Source organism: Pelobates fuscus, chromosome 3, assembly GCF_036172605.1.
Source record: "Pelobates fuscus isolate aPelFus1 chromosome 3, aPelFus1.pri, whole genome shotgun sequence".
Classification (NCBI taxonomy): Eukaryota; Metazoa; Chordata; class Amphibia; order Anura; family Pelobatidae; genus Pelobates; species Pelobates fuscus.
Window position 1 is genome coordinate 264,187,617 of NC_086319.1, and position 21,603 is coordinate 264,209,219.

The following is a 21,603-nucleotide window of genomic DNA, read 5'->3' on the forward strand; positions in this document are numbered from 1 at the left end:
CCAGCCAGCGCCGACCAGGCCCTATATAGAGTCCCAGCCAGCGCCGACCAGGCCCTATATACTCCCAGCCAGCACCGACCAGGCCCTATATACTCCCAGCCAGCACCGACCAGGCCCTATATACTCCCAGCCAGCACCGACCAGGCCCTATATACTCCCAGCCAGCACCGACCAGGCCCTATATACTCCCAGCCAGCACAGACCAGGCCCTATATACTCCCAGCCAGCACAGACCAGGCCCTATATACTCCCAGCCAGCACAGACCAGGCCCTATATACTCCCAGCCAGCACAGACCAGGCCCTATATACTCCCAGCCAGCACAGACCAGGCCCTATATATTCCCAGCCAGCACCGACCAGGCCCTATATACTCCCAGCCAGCACCGACCAGGCCCTATATACTCCCAGCCAGCACCGACCAGGCCCTATATACTCCCAGCCAGCACCGACCAGGCCCTATATACTCCCAGCCAGCACCGACCAGGCCCTATATACTCCCAGCCAGCACAGACCAGGCCCTATATACTCCCAGCCAGCACAGACCAGGCCCTATATACTCCCAGCCAGCACAGACCAGGCCCTATATACTCCCAGCCAGCACAGACCAGGCCCTATATACTCCCAGCCAGCACAGACCAGGCCCTATATACTCCCAGCCAGCACAGACCAGGCCCTATATACTCCCAGCCAGCGCAGACCAGGCACTATATACTCCCAGCTAGCACAGACCAGGCACTATATACTCCCAGCTAGCACAGACCAGGCACTATATACTCCCAGCCAGCGCAGACCAGGCACTATAGTTATAATGAGGCCTTGTGCTGTTTTACAGCATGTTACGTGTGCCTCATTAGTAAACAGCGATAACACTAATCATTATCAGCCCTGAGGGTTAGAGATACATGCATACACCGGGGGGGACCCCTTAGGCTGACCTCCCCCTGAACTATAAGACCCCTCTGGACACAAGAGAATCCTCAGTTACAACCAGTACCTGCCACACCGAGCTCTTCTTTTAAAAAAAATTTGGATTTCCTCACACGAAACCCACCTCAGGCCACACCCTCTCCGAGCACGAAGCCTGCACAGCAATATCGGCTCTTTTCATTGGCCCGCGGGGGCGGATAGCTAGTTCCCGCACGGAGTACTGATCTGGAGGCCGCGTGACTGCTTTTAAACGTCTTGGCTCGCGGGGTGCAGAGCGGGAAATCGCCATTAATCTGGAAAGATCCAGCTCATACCCAGTATAGCTCTCAGTGGGGGTAGAGCTATACTGGGTGTGTGCTGGATCTTTCCAGTCTAACAGGGCATTGGACACGGACCGTCGGTCTACCATTGCCTAAGAGTAATAACTATCCTCTCTTAAATGGCGTGCTGGGCATAATGGGAATACACATAATCCACTTCATATAAAGAGAGATTTACAAACTCACTGATACTAATGTCAGTCAGTCTGACACCCTCTCTATCTTTTATTTTATTTTTAGAAAATGTCACTATTTTCACTTAGCTGAGAAGCCCTGTAGGGTCAGACTCTACTGTTATCTGACCAATAGTTTCTTAAATAAAATCAGTATACATAATTTGTGATGTTAAAGGATCATCCCAGAAACAATATTTTTAAAATGGGAGAAATTAAGAAATGTTATTGTTTTAATATCTGCATGGAATTTTAACTGTAAAAGTCATAATACTGTTTGCTGTTACTCTAATAAAGTATACATATTTGTATTCAGCAAAGTCTCACAAGTAAAACAGTAGCCCCATGTACAGGTTTTATGGTGTTTTGGGAAGTTACAGGGTCAAATATAACACGTCACCTTTTTCAGTTTATTCACATTGAAATTAGCCAGACTGGTTATGTTGCCTTTGAGACCGTATGGTAGCCCAGGAATGAGAATTACCCCCATGATGGCATACCATTTGCAAAAGTAGACAACCCATGGTATTACCGATGGGGTATGTCCAGTCTTTTTAATAGCCACTTAGTCACAAACACTGGCCAAAATTAGCATTCAAATTTGTTTGTGTGTGGAAAATGCAAAATATATGTATAAGATATATATTATATGTATGTTATATATTTATATATATTTTATATGTATCAAGCTGAAACTTTAAAATTTTTATTTAAAATAAGGTAATAAAAGTTAAGTCTTATTTCATGTCCTTGCAGTGCTATCCTTTTATATATTTTTGTATTTTTGCTGGACAAGCACCGGGCAATACAGTAGTTTTGGTGGAGTGCAGGATTTTTCTATTTTTGTTTCTTATGTGTATATATCATATATCATATATATATATTATTATTATTTATATATAGATATATATTTATTAATTTGGTGCATTGCAATTTTTTTTATTTATTTTTTACTTTTACAGCAGCAGCTTTCAAGCCCATTATAATGGGGACGACATGAAACGATGTTAACGGGTTAAACAAGGGGGGGGGGGAGTGTGCTGTGTCTTTAAGACCAAATATGTAATATAAACCAGACTTCTGTGCAAAAGTGCAAAATACCTTATTAAAGTGCAAAAAACTTAATATAGCACTATCAAAGTGCCAGTGCAATATTATATGGACCAAAAAGTACAAGCAGAGTTGTCCTTATATCATCACTCTGTTAAAACTTACAGGATACCACCTTTCAGCATATCTTTCAATGCAGCTCCACAATGTGAACAAATATAAATATTATTATTATTTTATTATTTATATAGCGCCAGCAAATTCTGTAGCGCTGCACAATGGGTGGACTAACAGACACGTAATTATAACCAGACAAATGGACGCACAGGAACAGAGGGCTTGAGGGCCCTGCTCAATGAGCTTACATGCTAGAGCGAGTGGGGTACCGTGACACCTACCCCTGAGTGGCGAGTGGGGGCCCTAAATACCAATAAGAAGGGGGAACTATTGTCCTCCCCCTGGCCCCCACCCCTGAGTGGTGGATGGGGGCCCTAAATTAGAATAAGGGGGGACCTATTGTCCTGGCCACCACCCGATAGCTGCCCTAAACACCAATAAGGGGGGGCCTATTGTCCTCCCCCCCCCCAGCCCCCACCACTGAGCAGGGGGGCAGGTAGGGGTTCATTTTGTTGGGAGGGAGTGACTAGGGGTTTGCGGAACCCTAGTCACCCTGGGGGGATGGGTTTACATTTTTATTTAGGGCCCCCACCCGACGCTCAGGGTTTTTTTTTCGTGTTGCTGTTGTAATCTTATTTGACTACTCAAGAATCTACTTTCAGTGCTCAACGACTGGGCCTTCACTATTGGGTGTTTTCTTTGCTCTCTGCAACGTTATATTATACAGCATTTGCCCTCTACATCCTTTTAGTTAATCACTGTTTCACTACCAGGAGGATTTTTTGTTTTGACAGAAAAGTAAATGTAAAAATACTACGGCTAGGGTTAGACAACAATGTAATGTATAACCGGCTATTGTAAGGTATCTTTAAATAAATTAATTAATAAAAAAAAAAAGACGGGATAAGAAACACAAAAGGGGGGTTTAAGAGGTACACAGGTGAAGATTTTTTTGGGGGGCGGAAAACTGCATCTTCGCCTATGTACCCAAAATTCTTTGCACCGGCCCTGTATGTACTTATCTTTGAAGAGCGACTTGATTGCTGCAGGCTTCTGCTGGCAAGTATTCGCTTATATTGTGAGAATGTTTGAGCTCAGCTCTACATAAAGCAATAAAAGCTCAAGTATAATAACATCCATTCCCTCTTCACACACTGCTTCGTTCTCCTTGTACCCGTAAATCGTCTCTCTAGTCACATACTCGTGCTAGCTGATTTCCTTGCTGCTCGTGGTCATTCCATCGCCTAAGCTCCGCCTCCCCGCGTGCGTGCTCCTCCTACGTCATCACGCAATCCCTTGAGTCTATTTCTAAAATGGTTATTCTGACATTTATACCTTGGTGCATTTTTTCAGTCTCTCTCTAATGTACCAAAATATAACATTCACCACTTTTGAAGCACCAGAATTTTCAGAGCTAAAAGATGGAACAACTAACAGATGAAAAATGTCAGTGTTCAACATCATAAATGGGGAAGTAAATGAAAGCATAACATTAGTGCTGTGCATTTGTATGGCAGATGTCTGCGCAGTAGTATTACAGATGAGCTTGGTTTATTTAATCACACTGTACAGTTGCATGGATTGTCACAAAGAAAAAGGGACATACATTGTTAAATAGCACAATATAAACAAAAGGCATTAGGCGAATTTACGTTTAAAGAACGTAATAATACATGCATTTGTCTCAAATGCCTGGCAAAATATCGGCAAATGCAAACAAAAATAAATCAAATGGAAAAACAACTCTTTTTACATCAGTTATCCAGGACTTTAAATTAGTGGAACATACATATAGGTTATTACATTAAAATAAAAACCATATGTCATGCACGGTTTGAAAGTAAAGTATATTTCATACTCATGAGAAAGGTAGTTTACCATAAAACAAGCAGAGGAATCTTAAAATCCTATATACTTTTTGTTTTATATGAAAATACATTATGTGTAACATTATTATTTCTGGATTTTGCTAATGAGGTATTTAGGGCTTTTTCACAAAATAATGTGGTAAGGTACCCAACACCAGAAAAGCAGAGCTGGAAAATCCTCTAACAATTTTAATATTTTAGATTTCAGTCTTAAAACTTGCTTGTTAATTCACCGTGTGCTCAACTTTTGACTGAGTAAATCTTTTTAATTTTTGTTGCAGGTATGCAGCTATACTATACAGCCACCTGTTATAAACTTTATTTGTGGGACACAGCATTAAGTTGATTGCAGCAATTTATCTCAACAAATACAACCATTTCGGTTACTTCTTTGAAGGAATACTGCAAGCACCATAATGACTATAGCCTCAGGCAATGAGCCAGCCCTGCACTGTAGGGCTTAGCTCAGCAGACCTAAAGGCACCATTGGAGGCTGCAACAGGTGTCCAGCAGCACTCAATATTAAATTGCTAGACTAATTACGTTGGGATGGCCCCATGCTGTAGTTATGGGGCTTGGAGTGTTCATCCAACCATATATATTCTACACACACTTTTACAAGTAGGTGATGACCCTTACTGTAAACTCACTTGAAGTATCTCCAACTCCTTCTTTATTGGTATATAGAAATATGACTTAAACGGTAGGTGTCAATTAACTAATACTTAAATTGTACAGCTGTACAGAATATGTTGTTATCCAATTAAAAAATAAAATATATCTTGACTTGGTTTCTTCAACAGGAACCTGGTGAACAGTCAACTTTCTACAGAATATAAATTTGACATACATACTATAGTTAATTATTACACTGGTTAAATTTAAATATTATATGGTAACATTTTCAGCTTTAAGATGTGGGACTCTGCTTAAATTATTATAAGTCTGTATTTCATATCCAATATTTACAATTATACAAAGTGTGATTTAGATCATAGTGAAAAGTCCAGTAGTACATGCTAGAAGATAAGGAGCAGCAAGTGTCAGCAAGAGTCTAATTACACAGATGAATCAGCCTCTTCCACACACAGAATCATAAGTCACATGCTATGCCAAAGTAAACAATTGTACAGGCCCAGAGGCCATGCTAATACAAGTAATGTAGCAGTGCTTCTGATATAACTGGAGCAACAGACAGACTTAATCCATCACTGTGGTGAAAAGTAAGAAGGACTCAACGATGCCTTCCTTCTAGCAAAGACGCAAAGTCTGGGGAACATACAAGCTTGTGCTGAACATGGCCCAAAACCATCATCTCTCCACTTCGAGCTTCACCCACACTAACTGACACCAGCTCCTGCCAGAGGGAAAAAAACAGAAGTAACATATATCTAAGTCATGCAAGAATACAGAAATCTACTCAAGCAGAGCAGGCTGGAAAACATTTTCATGAACAAACCTTATAAAACGTGATTTATAGATGGAAAAGATGGTTGGCATGGTCTTCACTAAGACACTACTAATTTTGTGTCAAAAAAAGAAAACAAGTTTTGTCTATTAACTAGCAATATATCACAATGTCAGCTTCACTAAAATAGAAACAATGGAAGCTACACAAGACCTTATTTTATGGATTTACGTATTATTTCAAGAACTTATGAGTCAGCATTGTTGTAAAATCATATTTAATATGCAGAACCCTGGTCACAAAACTACAGCTACAATTTGCCATAACAAAATAAAATAAAGTGTAACTAATGATTTACTACTGTAATCGTTATCCTGAAACAATCATCTGGGGATGCAGTGTTTCATTCGTGTTGAGGGAGTGTGCCAGCATATCAATTTAATAACAAAGTGGTTCAGGTCAGGGGTCAAGTCCTGGGTCAAAAAGTGCAGGAACTCACCCAAGATCCACTCCCCGCTCCCTCCCCCCCTCACCCCCAAAAAAGATACGCTTGTATGCAGGGGCTGAGTAAGGGCACGGGGCTGAGGAAGAGGGACAGGAGATGGGGGGGGGGGGGGGGGGGGGGGGAGACAGGGACTGAGGAAAGGGACAGGGACTGAGGAAAGGGACAGGGACTGAGGAAAGGGACAGGGACTGAGGAAAGGGACAGGGACTGAGGAACGGGACAGGAACTGAGGGGCTGAGGAAAGGGACAGGAACTGAGGGGCTGAGGAGGGGGACAGGAACTGAGGGGCTGAGGAGGGGGACAGGAACTGAGGGGCTGAGGAGGGGGACAGGAACTGAGGGGCTGAGGAGGGGGACAGGAACTGAGGGGCTGAGGAGGGGGACAGGAACTGAGGGGCTGAGGAGGGGGACAGGAACTGAGGGGCTTAGGAGGGGGGCAGGGGCTGAGGAAGGGGGGCAGGGGCTGAGGAAGGGGGGCAGGGGCTGAGGAAGGGGGGCAGGGGCTGAGGAAGGGGGGCAGGGGCTGAGGAAGGGGGGCAGGGGCTGAGGAAGGGGGGCAGGGGCTGAGGAAGGGGGGCAGGGGCTGAGGAAGGGGGGCAGGGGCTGAGGAAGGGGGGCAGGGGCTGAGGAAGGGGGGCAGGGGCTGAGGAAGGGGGGCAGGGGCTGAGGAAGGGGGGCAGGGGCTGAGGAAGGGGGGCAGGGGCTGAGGAAGGGGGGCAGGGGCTGAGGAAGGGGGACAGGGGCTGAGGAGTGGGGACAGGGGCTGAGGAGTGGGGACAGGGGCTGAGGAGTGGGGACAGGGGCTGAGGAAGGGGGACAGGGGCTGAGGAAGGGGGACAGGGGCTGAGGAAGGGGGACAGGGGCTGAGGAGTGGGACAGGGGCTGAGGAGTGGGACAGGGGCTGAGGAGTGGGACAGGGGCTGAGGAGTGGGACAGGGGCTGAGGAGTGGGACAGGGGCTGAGGAGTGGGACAGTGGCTGACGAGTGGGACAGGGGCTGAGGAGTGGGACAGGGGCTGAGGAGTGGGACAGGGGCTGAGGAGTGGGACAGGGGCTGATGCTCGTATGCAGTGGCTGAGGAGTGGGACAGGGGCTGATGCTCGTATGCAGGGGCTGAGTAAGGTGGACAGGGGCTGAGTAAGGTGGACAGGGGCTGAGTAAGGTGGACAGGGGCTGAGTAAGGTGGACAGGGGCTGAGTAAGGTGGACAGGGGCTGAGTAAGGTGGACAGGGGCTGAGTAAGGTGGACAGGGGCTGAGTAAGGTGGACAGGGGCTGAGTAAGGTGGACAGGGGCTGAGTAAGGTGGACAGGGGCTGAGTAAGGTGGACAGGGGCTGAGTAAGGTGGACAGGGGCTGAGTAAGGTGGACAGGGGCTGAGTAAGGTGGACAGGGGCTGAGTAAGGTGGACAGGGGCTGAGTAAGGTGGACAGGGGCTGAGTAAGGTGGACAGGGGCTGAGTAAGGTGGACAGGGGCTGAGTAAGGTGGACAGGGGCTGAGTAAGGTGGACAGGGGCTGAGTAAGGTGGACAGGGGCTGAGTAAGGGGGACAGGGGCTGAGTAAGGGGGACAGGGGCTGAGTAAGGGGGACAGGGGCTAAGGAGGGGGACAGGGGCTAAGGAGGGGGACATGGGCTAAGGAGGGGGACATGGGCTAAGGAGGGGGACAGGGGCTAAGGAGGGGGACAGGGGCTAAGTAAGGTGACAGTGCTGTGGAAAAGGGACAGGAGCTTAGGAGGGGGGGGGGGACATGGGTTGAGGAAGGGGCCATGGGCTGAGGAAGGGGCCATGGGCTGAGGAAGGTGGCAGGGCTGAGGAAGGGGCCATGGGCTGAGGAAGGGGCCATGGGCTGAGGAGGGGGACAGAGGCTGAGGAGGGGGACAGGGGCTGAGGAGGGGAGCAGGGGCTGAGGAGGGGAGCAGGGGCTGAGGAGGGGAGCAGGGGCTGAGGAGGGGAGCAGGGGCTGAGAAGGGGAGCAGGGGCTGAGAAGGGGAGCAGGGGCTGAGGAGGGGAGCAGGGGCTGAGGAGGGGAGCAGGGGCTGAGGAGGGGAGCAGGGGCTGAGGAGGGGAGCAGGGGCTGAGGAGGGGAGCAGGGGCTGAGGAGGGGAGCAGGGGCTGAGGAGGGAGACAGGGACTGAGGAGGGAGACAGGGACTGAGGAGGGAGACAGGGACTGAGGAGGGAGACAGGGACTGAGGAGGGAGACAGGGACTGAGGAGGGAGACAGGGACTGAGGAGGGAGACAGGGACTGAGGAGGGAGACAGGGACTGAGGAGGGAGACAGGGACTGAGGAGGGAGACAGGGACTGAGGAGGGAGACAGGTACTGAGTAAGGGGACAGGGCTTGAGGAGAGGGACAGGGCTTGAGGAAAGGGACAGGGCTTGAGGAAAGGGACAGGGACTGAGGAGGGAGTCAGGGCTTGAGGAGGGAGACAGGGCTTGAGGAGGGGGGCAGGGACTGAGGAGGGGGGCAGGGACTGAGGAGGGGGGCAGGGACTGAGGAGGGGGGCAGGGACTGAGGAGGGGGGCAGGGACTGAGTAAGGGGACAGGGCTTGAGGAGGGGGGCAGGGACTGAGGAAGGGGGCAGGGACTGAGGAGGGAGACAGGCACTGAGTAAGGGGATAGGACTTGAGGAGGGGGGCAGGGACTGAGGAAAGGGACAGGGACTGAGGAGGGAGACAGGGACTGAGTAAAGGGACAGGCCCTTAAATAGGGGGACAGGGACTCTGGAAAGGGACAGGCCTGAGGAAGGGGGCAGGGACTCTGGAAAGGGACAGGCCTGAGGAGGGGGACAGGGACTGAGTAAGGGGATAGGGCTTGAGGAGGGGGACAGGGACTGGGGAAAGGGGTCAGGAACTGAGGAGGGGGGACAGGGCCTTAAATAGGGGGACAGAGACTGAGGGAAGGGATAAAAAAAAACAAAAAACAAGTGCCTTCCCCCCTCCCTGAGGCTTACCTTGGGCCAGGAGGGCTGGGCCAGGATGTGGAGCCTGCAGCCTGCAGTCAGTGGAGTAAGCCGGCCTCTCCTGATGATGTCAGGAGGAGGGGGCGTGACTTCCTCTGCTCCCCAGCGGTCCTGTGAGAAGAGCAGAGAAAGTCACGCCCTCTCCTACTGACATCATCAGGAGTGGCAGGATGACTCCACTGACTGCAGGGGGAGAGGTGAGTTTAAAAATCCGAGTCCCCAGTCAGAGGCATGGGATTCGGATTTGTGCTCCCCCCTGCTCTGGCAGCCGCTTGTGCCAGCCCTGGGTCCTGCAGGACTAGTAATGGGAACGGCGTTCCTGCTGTGGAAAAAGTGCAGGAACGCCGTTCCCACGCGTTCCTGCAGGACTCGAGCCCTGGTTCAGGTAATCTCACAGAGTGAGCTAAAACTAATTTGAGAGCTGAGCTGGGACCCACCAGAGGGCAGGTATTTGTCCTCTAGTGTTATTTTCTTGTGCAACACTTTTGTTTGTTTGCTAATAACAAGAATGCATTAAAGGGTCAAATGCATGGTGAAATAGAATGACATAGATAAAGTTTCCAGACAGGAGTAAAGTGATAGAAAAGACAAACCTAGTCTAAAAGAGATAATTAACTTACCTGCAGAAAGGAACAGGTTGTCCCCATTGTGACATCAAGGGTGACCTTGCCCAATACAAGCTGTATCTTGCCAGATTTGCGTACAACTAGCTTTCCAATTTGGCCCTCAGACACATCCCGAAGAGAGCAGCGGTCATCCGCCTCCTGTGTTTCCTACAATACAATAAACAATTACAGTTCAGTAACCACTTCCAAAAATCAGAAATGTCTCCATTCTAGGGACAAGAGAAATATCAAACCTGCTTCCCAAGAAACAAACATTTTATCCAACTCCAGCACACACGAGCCATTACTGTTAAAAAGGAAACTGTAGGTAAACAACAGAAAGAATCATACCTATTGAACAAACTTTTAAAAATATTTAAAAATTGTTAATATACGTACTACTACGGTTCCTTGTCCAAGGTATTTATGTATCAGGTTTCATTATGTATGTTACTATAGGGATGCATGCACATATCTCCTGGGGGTCTTCTAGACATTATTTGTCTGGCTCATAGGGGGTGTTAGTAATGGGTAAGGTCTGGGCCAGTTTAATATTAAAATACATTGAAATCAGGTGGACAAAGAGCTTTTTGCAGGCATTTCCCCAGACTTAAGGCTCCAGCATGCACAATTTGCGCATCTACCGCAAATACAAAGTAATCTGTAACCCAATAAGCTCAGTCTCCCAACCACTAGTCAAGTTTCACCTTAATCATTGGTCAAGCCTAAACAAACTGAACTGAGGGATAAACAAAATATTCATAGGTCAAGCCAAGGTGTGCAACAACATCAATGCAGGCAGGTGCAGTTTTAGATACCTTGATTGCTAAATAAACGGATATTGGATTCATAATAGGCCCTTTTCACCAAAGTTTATTTTCAAGAGCAATCACTCGACAGGGGTGGCCATTGGTTAATTCAACAATAAAAAAAGGATTGATTATTTAGCTCTATGCTCTGCATTCTTCCTCTGCTCCCAGTATGAATTCTCTGATTCCGTCAGAAGAATTCTCCCTCTAATACATTGAATGCAGGGTTAGGTGCTTAGCTCAGGAAGACATATTTGCAATGCTTTTAAATTACCGTATTTATTGGCGTATAACACACACTTTTTCTCCCTGAAAATACGGGGCAAATGATGTGTGAGTGTTATACGACGATATACATATTTTTCGCTCCATAAGACGCACTTTTTTCCCCCTCAAAAGTGAGGGGAAATGTCTGTGCGTCTTATGGAGCGAATATGAAGGTTTACTTACCTGTCTTGAAGCGTGGGCCGGTGTTCAGCGCGCACCGCGGTACTGGAACTTCAATTTCAGGTTGTGGTTTCCGGCGGGACTGAAAGGAAGTGTGCACACTTCCTTTCAGTCCCGCCGGAAACCGGAACCTGAAATTTAAGTTCCTGTACCGCGGTGCGCGCTGTGAAGCCGGCCCACGCTTCAAGACAGGTAAGTAATTATGGGACAAGGGGAGGGAAAGTGCACTATGGGACAAGGTGAGGTGGGGACACTATAGGAGGGGGGGAGAATACTATGGAAAGGGGGGGGGGGGAATTTCCTTCTTAAAATGAGGTGCGTGTTATACGCTGATAAATACGGTAACTTTTATTCATCTTTTACTATGTCACCTGCATGACGTAAGGTAGAAGGGCCAGTACTATTTTGCTACCAGACTCACTCTTTGAACAAAAGGAAGTCTCAAAACGTATATATGTTTTTGCTGAGACTGTGCTGGCTCTTATTTAAAACGAACATACAGGTTTCCAGTAGTCATCCAGTGCCTAGATGACCATTTGACGATTGATGGGTAACACTACCCCTTCTTATTATCAAAGCCAGTTACAGTAATTACAGTACAGTAATTAACTCAATTATCTCCTAAGCAGAGGGGAGGGATTGTGTGAAATGTATGGGAGTGACTTATTACCTGACTCCGTGTTTATTGGTTGTTTTCTGTTTTTACCTGTGCCCAGCAAGGTCCAACTGGGTGGTAACCTTTTGGTTAAAAACCTGCATAAAAGGCCAGTCTGGCCATTAAAGGTGCAGTTCTGCTCCTAATACCGAGTTTCGTCCAGTTATTGGGAAGGGTGATGGGATATTCATGGATTATATTATGCTTATGCCTGCCTTCTCGAATCATCCTGTTTGTTCCTGAGTAGCTGTTGGAGTAACCAGCGGAGAAGAAGCCCTGCTATCACTAGCTCTCCGCTACAAGTACATTGTTGTATATAAATAGATACAAGGGAGGAGAGGGTCATCGGTTTGAAAAAGCTCTACTAGTGGGCGAAACGCATCAGTGGCCCCATCATTACATCACCATGTCCATCCGAAACGCGGAACTTGTGAGAAGTTTGCCCAAGCCGACTAAGGGAAAAGAATAAGGGACGTGGTGAACTTAAAGATTAAGAACTTGGTACTTGAGTGCGATAGTGTTTCAAAAGGTAAAATAAATAAATAAATACATTTAAAAAAAAATTGCTGTAGAAACCACAATTTTTGAAACAAGAAATAATGGCTGCATAAAAGAACGGCAAAGAAATTGAAAATAGCCATTTAAGTATACAGAATATAGCAGGCCTAAACTTATGCTAAGTTGTGGAAATAAACAGAAGAAATAAGAGGTCAGCCAGAATGTTGTGCCTAGAACACTAATGGCTAACCTTGCCACCATAAATGATTTCTGGACTACATTTCCCATGATGCTCAGCTAGCTTTTAGAGTCTAAAAGCTAACTGAGCATCATGGGGAATGTAGTCCAGAAACAATTATTGGTGTCAAGGTTATCCATCACTGGCCTAGAAGAAAGGTAAAATTGTCATATCGCACTTATGGTAGAGTTTGCAGAATCAAGGAGAGAGTGTAGCTTTCAGAGCCAGGCTGTGATACAAGTATACAGAACGGTGCTAAACCGTATCACGGACGAAGCTTCTCTGCCGTGGACATGCTGGAACCTGGTACAACGTGCACATTAGAGCAGATATTCCATTGGTGATCACATGGCAAAAGCAGGTCCCCCGAAAATCCCAATCCATGAATAAAAGGTAGGAGTTGTATATTTTACCATTCCATTCCACCACCAGCCCCTGGGATCCCTAGTAAGCAAATAGATGGACTGTCGTCACATGACTGTCTAGATCATGGGTCGTCAACCTGGTCCCTACCGCCCACTAGTGGGCGTTTCAGGATTCCAGGTGGGCGGTAGGGATTTTCAATTTTTTTTTACAGATTGGGTGAGTGGGCGGGTACCGCCGTCACCACTTGTGGCCCTGGCCCGGGCGGCAAACCGCCGGGGCCGCATATCGAGGGGTCCATCGGGTGGCCCATGCTGTCAGGGCCACCCGATGGATGTGGATTGTGAGGGGGCCCGGTCAGCACTGGGCGCTTTAACAGTGCGACCGGGCCCCCTGTGATGACATCATCTCTGCTGGGAGGAAGTGATTCCCCGGTCACTCCTCCCAGCATACTGAAAGCCCGCGCAGGGGGAAGGAGGAGGAGGGAGTCAGAGTTGGAACTCTGACTCCCATCCACCTGAGCCACCACTGGACCCCAGGGAAAGTCACCCTCCTGCACCTTAAAGGTAGGAAACAGGAGGGTGATTTAAATATAATGTGTGTTTGTTTGTGTATGTGTCTTTGTATGTATGTCTTGTGTGTGTCTGTATGTGTGTCTTATGTATGTGTCTTGTGTGTGTGTCTGTATATATATGTGTCTTGTCTTTGTATGTATGTCTTGTGTGTTTGTGTGTGTGTGTATGTGTCTTTGTATGTATGTCTTGTGTGTGTGTGTGTATGTGTCTTTGTATGTATGTCTTGTGTGTGTCTGTCTGTATGTGTCTGTATGTATGTGTGTCTTTGTATGTGTCGTGTGTGTGTGTCTGTCTGTATATATGTGTGTGTGTGTATGTGTCTTTTCTTTGTATGTATATGTTTCTTGTGTCTGTATATGTGTATGTGTCTTTGTATCTATGTCTTGTGTGTGTGTCTGTATGTATGTGTGCCTGTCTGTATGTATGTGTCGTGTGTGTGTGTGTGTGTGTGTCTGTATGTGTGCCTGTCTGTCTGTATGTATGTGTGTCTTGTGTGTCTGTCTGTATGTATATATGTATGTGTGCCAGTCTGTTATAGGGGTATACCTAGCTCAGCCTTCCTACTGGGCATTGCTATAAGGAAGGTTACAAAAAAGGGAAAAAAAAGGTGGGGAGGAGAACTGAGAAGGGAGAAGAGGGGAGCTGATGCATAGATGAGAAATCATATTATGCGCAAACAGAGAAGTCGTCTGAATATCACCAAAAGAGGAGACCTTTGTTTGTTCCTTACGAAAATCGAACCAGATATCAAATATTTATTCTTGCAGCATCAACCTCAAGGATCTCATTAATCACTAGTAAAGGAAATTTCAATTTGCTTTATTGTTTTCTCATTAAACTTTATAAAGTTAAAAACATTATAAACATGCATTAATTGGAAATAAAAAGATAAATGTGCGTACATTTATTTATTTTTAAAACACCCTCCTTTCAAAAAAAATATTCTGCACTTGCGCGAAAACTGGTGGGCGGTAAGGAAATTTTTTCAACCAAAAAGATGCATTAGTGGGCGGTAGTTAGAAAAAAGGTTGACTACCACTGGTCTAGATAATACCCTGAAAAGGGGGAGTTGTGACCCTTTAAATATAGTGGCACTCATTAGCATTGGCATTAACAGTCCAGGATTTAAGGATTAGGGACTAGTTTGGGAACCCTTTTATGAGCCCTTTATTTTATATAGATTTTTTATTTTCACAAGAGAAAAAAGAAAAATACATACTGTATGTATTATGAATAAGCAAGACAAAGCTGACAGGCAGCAAATTGCAGAATAAGTGTGAACAGAAATTTGTATAGCACAGGAAGGCTCATTAAAAGGAACACTATAGTCAGTAATGGGATGCAAAAAATGTAGTAAGCAGTTCCAACTTTTCATATGTTTGCGGCTCCACACAGGGCCGGACCAAGATTTAAATACTGCCCCTCCCCCAGTCATGCACACACATACAAGCACATTGGCACAGTCACACATGTACACCCTGGGGAAAAAACTATTTAGTTGCCCATAGTGCAATTTTACCAACCCACCTGTTAACATCAGCGATAGACAAAAGTAAACTAGATGTGTTGATACACATTCAAGATAATTGAATAGAAAGAATTAAAGTGCAATGCACTATGGCAATTAGATGTGGAAAGTGGTTAGAGAGCAGCCCAGGTAGCAGTTGCCCTGCCTACTTGACACTTTGACATCGCTACTCAATAACGGAGATCTCTCTAACCAGTAAGTTCCCCTGGCATCTGGAGCCTGCGTTTACCAGGACGGAACATCCAGACCTCGATCAGACGACCAGCACTCTCGTAAGACACCGGCGCATGCGCACTAGACGCGGCCGGATTTCAAGACTTTTTGCCCTTTTCCCAAATGGCAGAGTTGCGGCCAATCGGCGCAGGCGCGCTTCCTTAAAGGCACAGAGTGGGAAATTTGAAACGGCGGTAATACTAAAGAAATCCCTTGTTTCTTTTCCCTTAAAGTTACAGTGCGCTCTAGTGCTACTTACAAAATCTGCAGGTATGGATTATACCTTTGAAAGAGTAATACATCTGACTGCACAGAAATTGTTAAAGGTACACTTGCCTTTTTATTTAGCCCTACTTCTAGTATGGAACCAGCATCTCCATCTGCAAAGTCAGCAAGATCTATAATAGGTCACAGGTGAGCATTTAGGTTTTTTATAAATTTACTGTTCTACAAAAAGAGTGCATGGAGGGTACAGTCATATGACTTCTGTGTCTTGGAGCACTCAAGACCTGTCCGGCCCGAGATCTCCATCTAGGAGAAGGGATAAACCGGCGGCCTGCCCAGGATGTGGTGCAAGGCCCTTAGATAACTGCAGGCTATGCCGTAAATGTTTATCAATAATTGCAGGAGTTTCGGAACATCGGAAAACTCCTCAAGCTTCTACCTCTTCAGCCCAAGACATAGCTTACTGGATTAAGCAAGCAGTGGTAGAAGGGATCTCAGAATCCAGCAAAGGTAAAATGCCCAGATGTGAGAGCTTTGGCCGTGATTCAGACCAGTCTGACTATGACTTCAGACACACCACTGGCTCTCTGGAATTTGAACCCACCTCATCTAGTGAGGAAGAGTTCATGGAACAGCCTTGCTATTTAGACTCAAAAGCTATAGAGCATTTGATTGTGGCGGTCAGGAGAACTTTGGACATACCAGGGGAGACAGTCAGTCTCCAGCAGCAGAGCTGTGCAGCCAAAGGGGAGACAGTCTGTCTCCAGCAGCAGAGCTGTGCAGCCAAAGGGGAGACAGTCGGTCTCCAGCAGCAGAGCTGTACAGAAAAAGGAACCAGGTTTCAACCAGACTACTCCCGTAGTAGTGCTGGTACCAGGGCAGAGTACCGCTGGTCTCTGCCCACTCAGCCACCCACCAAGGCAGCCTACCAGTCCCCCACACAGCCGTGGTGAGGCACCTGGACATGGACAAGTTTTTCCCTCACTCAGGTGTAGAAACCAGTTATTGTGGGGGGGCTGTACTGCTGTTTCTGTTTTGTGGGTGGGCTGCTGGACTAACAAGGGCACTGACCGGCAGGAGGTCAGATACCCTGTTAGTCCGTTTGGAAAAGGGGAGATGTGTGACAAAATGGCTTTTGTCACTGGGTCTGCATGTGACAAACTGCCCTGCCCCCCTATCTCTTGGAGGAGCCGGATTGCTAGCCTCTTACCCTGGGATGCTGGCCCGTTAAGTCATGGGGTCTTAAGGCACTTGGGACAGTGCCCTCTGTCTCTGGATCACATCATTCGCCTTACTTGCTTGGATTGTACATTTCCCCTGTTACACTCGTATATGGGTTCATGCAGTTTAACTTCCATTACAGCTGGTGAACTTAAACTTTACTCGACGTTATTGAGAACTGTGTTCGTGGGATCTGAGCGCTATTCGCCTATAATATGCGCTCAGATCCAAGCTATCTGGGGGTGTGTGGAACATGGGGACTTCGTTCAGCGAAACATGAGTTATTGATTTTAATACAGTTTTGTTAAAAGGTAAAAAGCACATGTTTCTCTCTGCCCGGAGATAATTAGGTTCTCTGCAACTACTTAAGTTAATTATCTCCAGGATAGAGAGGTGGGGGAAGTTAATTATCTCCAGGATACAGAGGAGGGGTTACACTCTTCCTGTGGGTGTGTATAAGAATTGTACTGTATACTGATTGGTTCTGCATATTTTGTTACAGTCTTCCACAAGGTCCCATGTGGGAGTTCCCTTGCTGGGAGACCATCATAAAAGGGCTGATTTTGGCCATCAATAAACACATTCGTTTTACCCCTTCATGAAGTCTCGACTCATGTTTGGAGAATTGGGAGCTATAAATCACTACTTCACTCTTTTCAGCTTGGATTTCGGGAGACGCTACAAGGATCAGCGCTGCACGGATAGCAGGATCCTTTACACTCCCTTTGAGCCTATTGGTGAAATTCATATGCAGGTCTTTTCTAAGAAGAGCCTATTGGTGAAATTCATATGCAGGTCCTTTCTAAGAAGACCCTGTTGTAACTGGCATTGGTCTCAGCTAGAAGGATGTCTGACATCAGTGCACTATCATCCGAAGAACCTTACACTACCTTCTTCGATGATAGGGTTGCTCTGCGTCCAAGACCAGAGTAGTTACTGTGACAAAATGCCGTCACCAAGTGCCATGCCTACATATGGGCCCTGTAAAAACCATGCAAAAAGACTCTGTTTCTGTGATTTCCCTGGTTTATTTTTAGGGTTCTTATATGTGTGGGATGTAGATTCAATAGCTTATGTTTTATGATATGTAACTCTAGTGCCTGGGGGATAATTGGGTTAAGCAAATGTCTCTTTTGGATATGGTATTGAATCAAGGGTCTCCTGTTTCTGGAAGGCTTGATCATTACTATATCAAATGACTTCCTGTCTTAGAGGCAAGCCAGACATATGGCAGATGTGAGCTGAGACTTCAAGGACACTGCTGTGTGACTTCCCACACCCTGCACAAAAGCTCTGCTGGGGTCTAAGCTTCAACTACTCTAGTAAGTTAGGACATTCCATACAATCAATTAACCCCTTTTGAAATATTAAAAGTGGCGTGGGGATTTGGAAATTGTAGATTTGCTGTACCTGAAAGGGGACTGAATTCTCTCTTAGACACAGAGGATCATGGGAGGGATGACCCAGTAATATTGTGTTGGAAACCCCTTGCATGGGGCTATGCATAAAAGCTGTGTGTTTCAATAAAGCATGGTCAGTGTTGTAACCTCCAGAACTAGGTCTTGTCCAGTTACTGGGGGGAGGAGGGGGAGAAAGGGTTAATCCCTGGGCCAGCTGGTGGAAGATGCAGCGGGGAGCTCCCAGGACTGAGTGCTGTCCGGCCCCTGGGAGTGCAGAGAGCTAGTTCCCCTATCCGTTCCCCTGTTCCAGCTAGGAAGCGGTCCCTTTGGCGGAGGTACGTCCGCTACAGTTACGTCCTTTCACCTTAATCAGGAAATTTTCCTGCCTGCCTATTTTCAGAATCCTTCTTCTCCTGAAGAACTAAGGTGTTACAAGCTAGACCTTAGGAGGTGTTTATCTACGTATATTGAGCGTTTAGCTGATTGGAGACGATCTTCTTAACGGTTTGTGATCCCATGGGGTTCTCGCAAATGTGAAGCTGCTGCAGTTTCCACTCTTTGTTCCTGGACGATTTCAGCTATTTCTAAGGCATATAAGGCAAAAGATGTACCTATTCCCAAAGACATCAGGGCGCATTCTACAAGGTCCATTGCTATGTCATGGGCTGCAGAGTCGGGAGTTCCTGCAGAGAGCATCTGTAATGCTGCCTATCGGTCATCACTAAATACCTTTGTGAAACACTACAAGGTTGATGTGTCTTCTCGCTCGGATTATGAGTTCAGCCTGTCTGTTCTGAACTCCTATAATCCTCAAAAATGATGTATTAAAATATTTTTTGTAGCATGTTTCACCCTCCCTGTGTTATTATTGCTTGGGAAATCCCATTTGTTAAATGCTGCCATGATTAGCCATGAATATGGAAAATGTAATCTGTGGCGAAACCAACCTCGCCACTGGGCATTGGAGAAGCCTGTTTGCCCGCCTCCTACCTGCTGACTATGGCCCCTGGGTTATTTGGCCCTTCAAGTACAATATTTGGGCATATTGGATTTGTATGGTGCTGCTGCTGGCCCTTTAAAAACCATCTTGGGACATACTGTGGAGTTACTGGGTGGCCACCATTTCATGTATCAGAGGCACATGGTGAGAACAATGGATGAAGCACATGGTGAGAACAATGGATGGCGGCCATTTTAACTCACAGACATTGTTGTGACTTTTCTACACGGTGCCATATCGCCGGTATTTGGTACACAACGACATCGTGCAGTAGTTTTAAACTATACAACAGGGGACACATTATACAGTAATTATTTTTTATATAATCTGTATATGTTCTGCGGAATCTGCATTAAACTGTATCTTCCAAACTACTGAATGGATCTGGGTGAATTTTGGATATGTGGTTGACCCAGATCCCCTGGTTCTGAGGATATACTTTATATGGGGTTATTGCATGTTTTGGGGTCCCTGTGATATGTTTCATAAAACTGTATTCTTCTGCCTGTGATAATGAGATTACCCATTGTGTTCAGTAATCCTATTACAGGCAGAGGGGAGGATTTTGTGTGGGAGTGTCTGTGTGTATTGTACAGATTGATTGGTTGTTTTGTCGCTCCCTGTGGGCGGTCCTGTATTCTCAACAACTGTAATAAAAACCAGGCTGGGAGTGCCAGCCTCAGTTCCTGCTTAACCCATTGAAGTGTCGTCTCATTATTGGGGGAGGATTTATTGTATGCTGTTCCAGTTTGACTGCTAGGAGTGTAAACCTATTCGTATGGTTTTTCCTATTCGGCTGTATACAGCATTCATATGCTAGAGAGGATTCCTATGCTTCTCTGATTCGGTGGTTGTGGTGTCTGCTGCAGTGCTTGAAGTCCTCAGGAGCGCTAGGAGCATCCTTTAACGGAGGTACCCAGTCGGGGTGCCAGGCAATCCGTTACATTGGTGGCAAGCGGTGGGATGGCGTCCTAGTGCGAGGAGAAGCAGCTCGGAGACACTGGTAACGTTTGGAATTACAAATTGAGGGCAACGCTAGTATCCGTACAGCGCCCCTGGCTACAGCAGGATGGAATCAGCTAGTTTTCGGACAGCGTTCCATGATGAGGAGGAGGAGGAGGCGGCCGCGGGCTACAGGGATGCAGACAGAAAGGAACTCTGGTATGATGCCCTGGAAGATGCCCAGTGGCGGCGAGGTGAGAGTCTCCCCAGTGATGAGCAGCGGCTACAGAAGCGTGTGGCGATGCGGATGTATCTATTGGGAGAGCAGCCCCTGGATGAGTGGGTGACAAGACTAGAGACCCTGGTATGGCGAGAGATCTGGCTAGACAACGCATACCAGGCCCTCTGGTGGCATACCATTCGACTTACCCCCTGGACGGCCGAGCACGACTTACCGGAGGGGGTTGATTATGATGGCCCGGGTTTATTATGGGATGCCTTGGAGGACGACATTGATCTTGGCAGCACGGAGAGGTCTAGGTTTTGGGACATCTACGACTACCGGAAGGGCATGTTTGTCTGGGCTGACGAACGCGAGGTGAGCAAAGACATGACCCACCTGGTAACAAGGGAGTGGGAGCTGGAGCAGGACTACCAACACCTGCTCAGCTTCGTGCAGCCCCAACCTACCCGACAAGCAGAACCAGACCTCACTGACTGGTCCTGCGATGACCTCCAGATGGCAGGTAGAGATGGGATCGAGGTCTCTCTACCGGCCCTACAGGGATGCTGGGCAACCAACCCAGATCTCCAGCGACAGTGTGAGTCCCAGGGAGCCGAAGGTGTCGTCCTTCCTCCCCAGTGGCAGCGTGAGTCCCAGGGAGCCGAAGGTGTCGTCCTTCCTCCCCAGCGGCAGCGTGAGTTCCAGGGAGCCGAAGGTACCATCCTTCCTCCCCAGCAGCAGTGTGAGTTCCAGGGAGCCGAGGGGGTCATCCTTCCTCCACAGCGGCAGGCTGAGTTACAGGAGGCAGAGGTAGTTGTTCCTGCCCTCCAGCAGCAGAGTGGTATGCCGAGAAGGCAGTGTGAAGTATGTATGGGAGAGGAGCTTGCTACCCCCTCTCCCCAGCGGCAGATTATTAATGTGCAGGGAATTGGGAGCCCAGTCTCCATTCCCCAGCGGCAGAGTGCTCTATCGGGAGAGGAGCCTGTTACCCCCCCTCCCCAGCGACAGCTTAGTGTATTAGGGGGAGACTGTAATACCCACAACTGTGCTGATGGGACCGTGGTCTCTGCACCTACAGCACAGGGTGCAAGGACAGTCAGTCCTGTCCCCCAGCAACAAGGCTGCTTAGTCAAAGGGGAGACAGTCGGTCTTCCCCTCCAACAGCGGAGCTATGTATCTAAAGGGGAGACAGTCGGTCTCCAGCAGCAGAGCTGTGCATCTAAAGGGGAGACAGTCGGTCTCCAGCAACCAGGCTCCAACCAGACTACTCCCGTGGTAGTGCTGGCACCAGGGCAGAGTACCGCTGGTCTCTGCCAACTCAGCAACCCACCAA

General features: G+C 47.3%; 1 protein-coding gene across 2 annotated transcripts in view; it reads right to left on the reverse strand.

Annotated features, from left to right (window-relative positions):
* POLR3D (RNA polymerase III subunit D) overlaps positions 1-21,603 on the reverse strand; it is a 243,513-nt gene that overhangs the window by 215,598 nt on the left and 6,312 nt on the right. Inside the window, exons 8-9 of one of the 2 annotated variants that reach the window (XR_010090448.1) lie at positions 9,949-10,101; positions 4,475-5,813 (exon numbers count right to left, since the gene is read on the reverse strand). Coding sequence is in view for 1 of the 2 variants with exons in the window: in XM_063448475.1 (XP_063304545.1) it covers positions 5,691-5,813; positions 9,949-10,101 (276 nt within the window). In the remaining variant the exon portion in view is untranslated. Of the gene's footprint in view, positions 1-4,133; positions 5,814-9,948; positions 10,102-21,603 lie in introns of those variants that run through there. The other variant, XM_063448475.1, reaches the window with a different exon arrangement.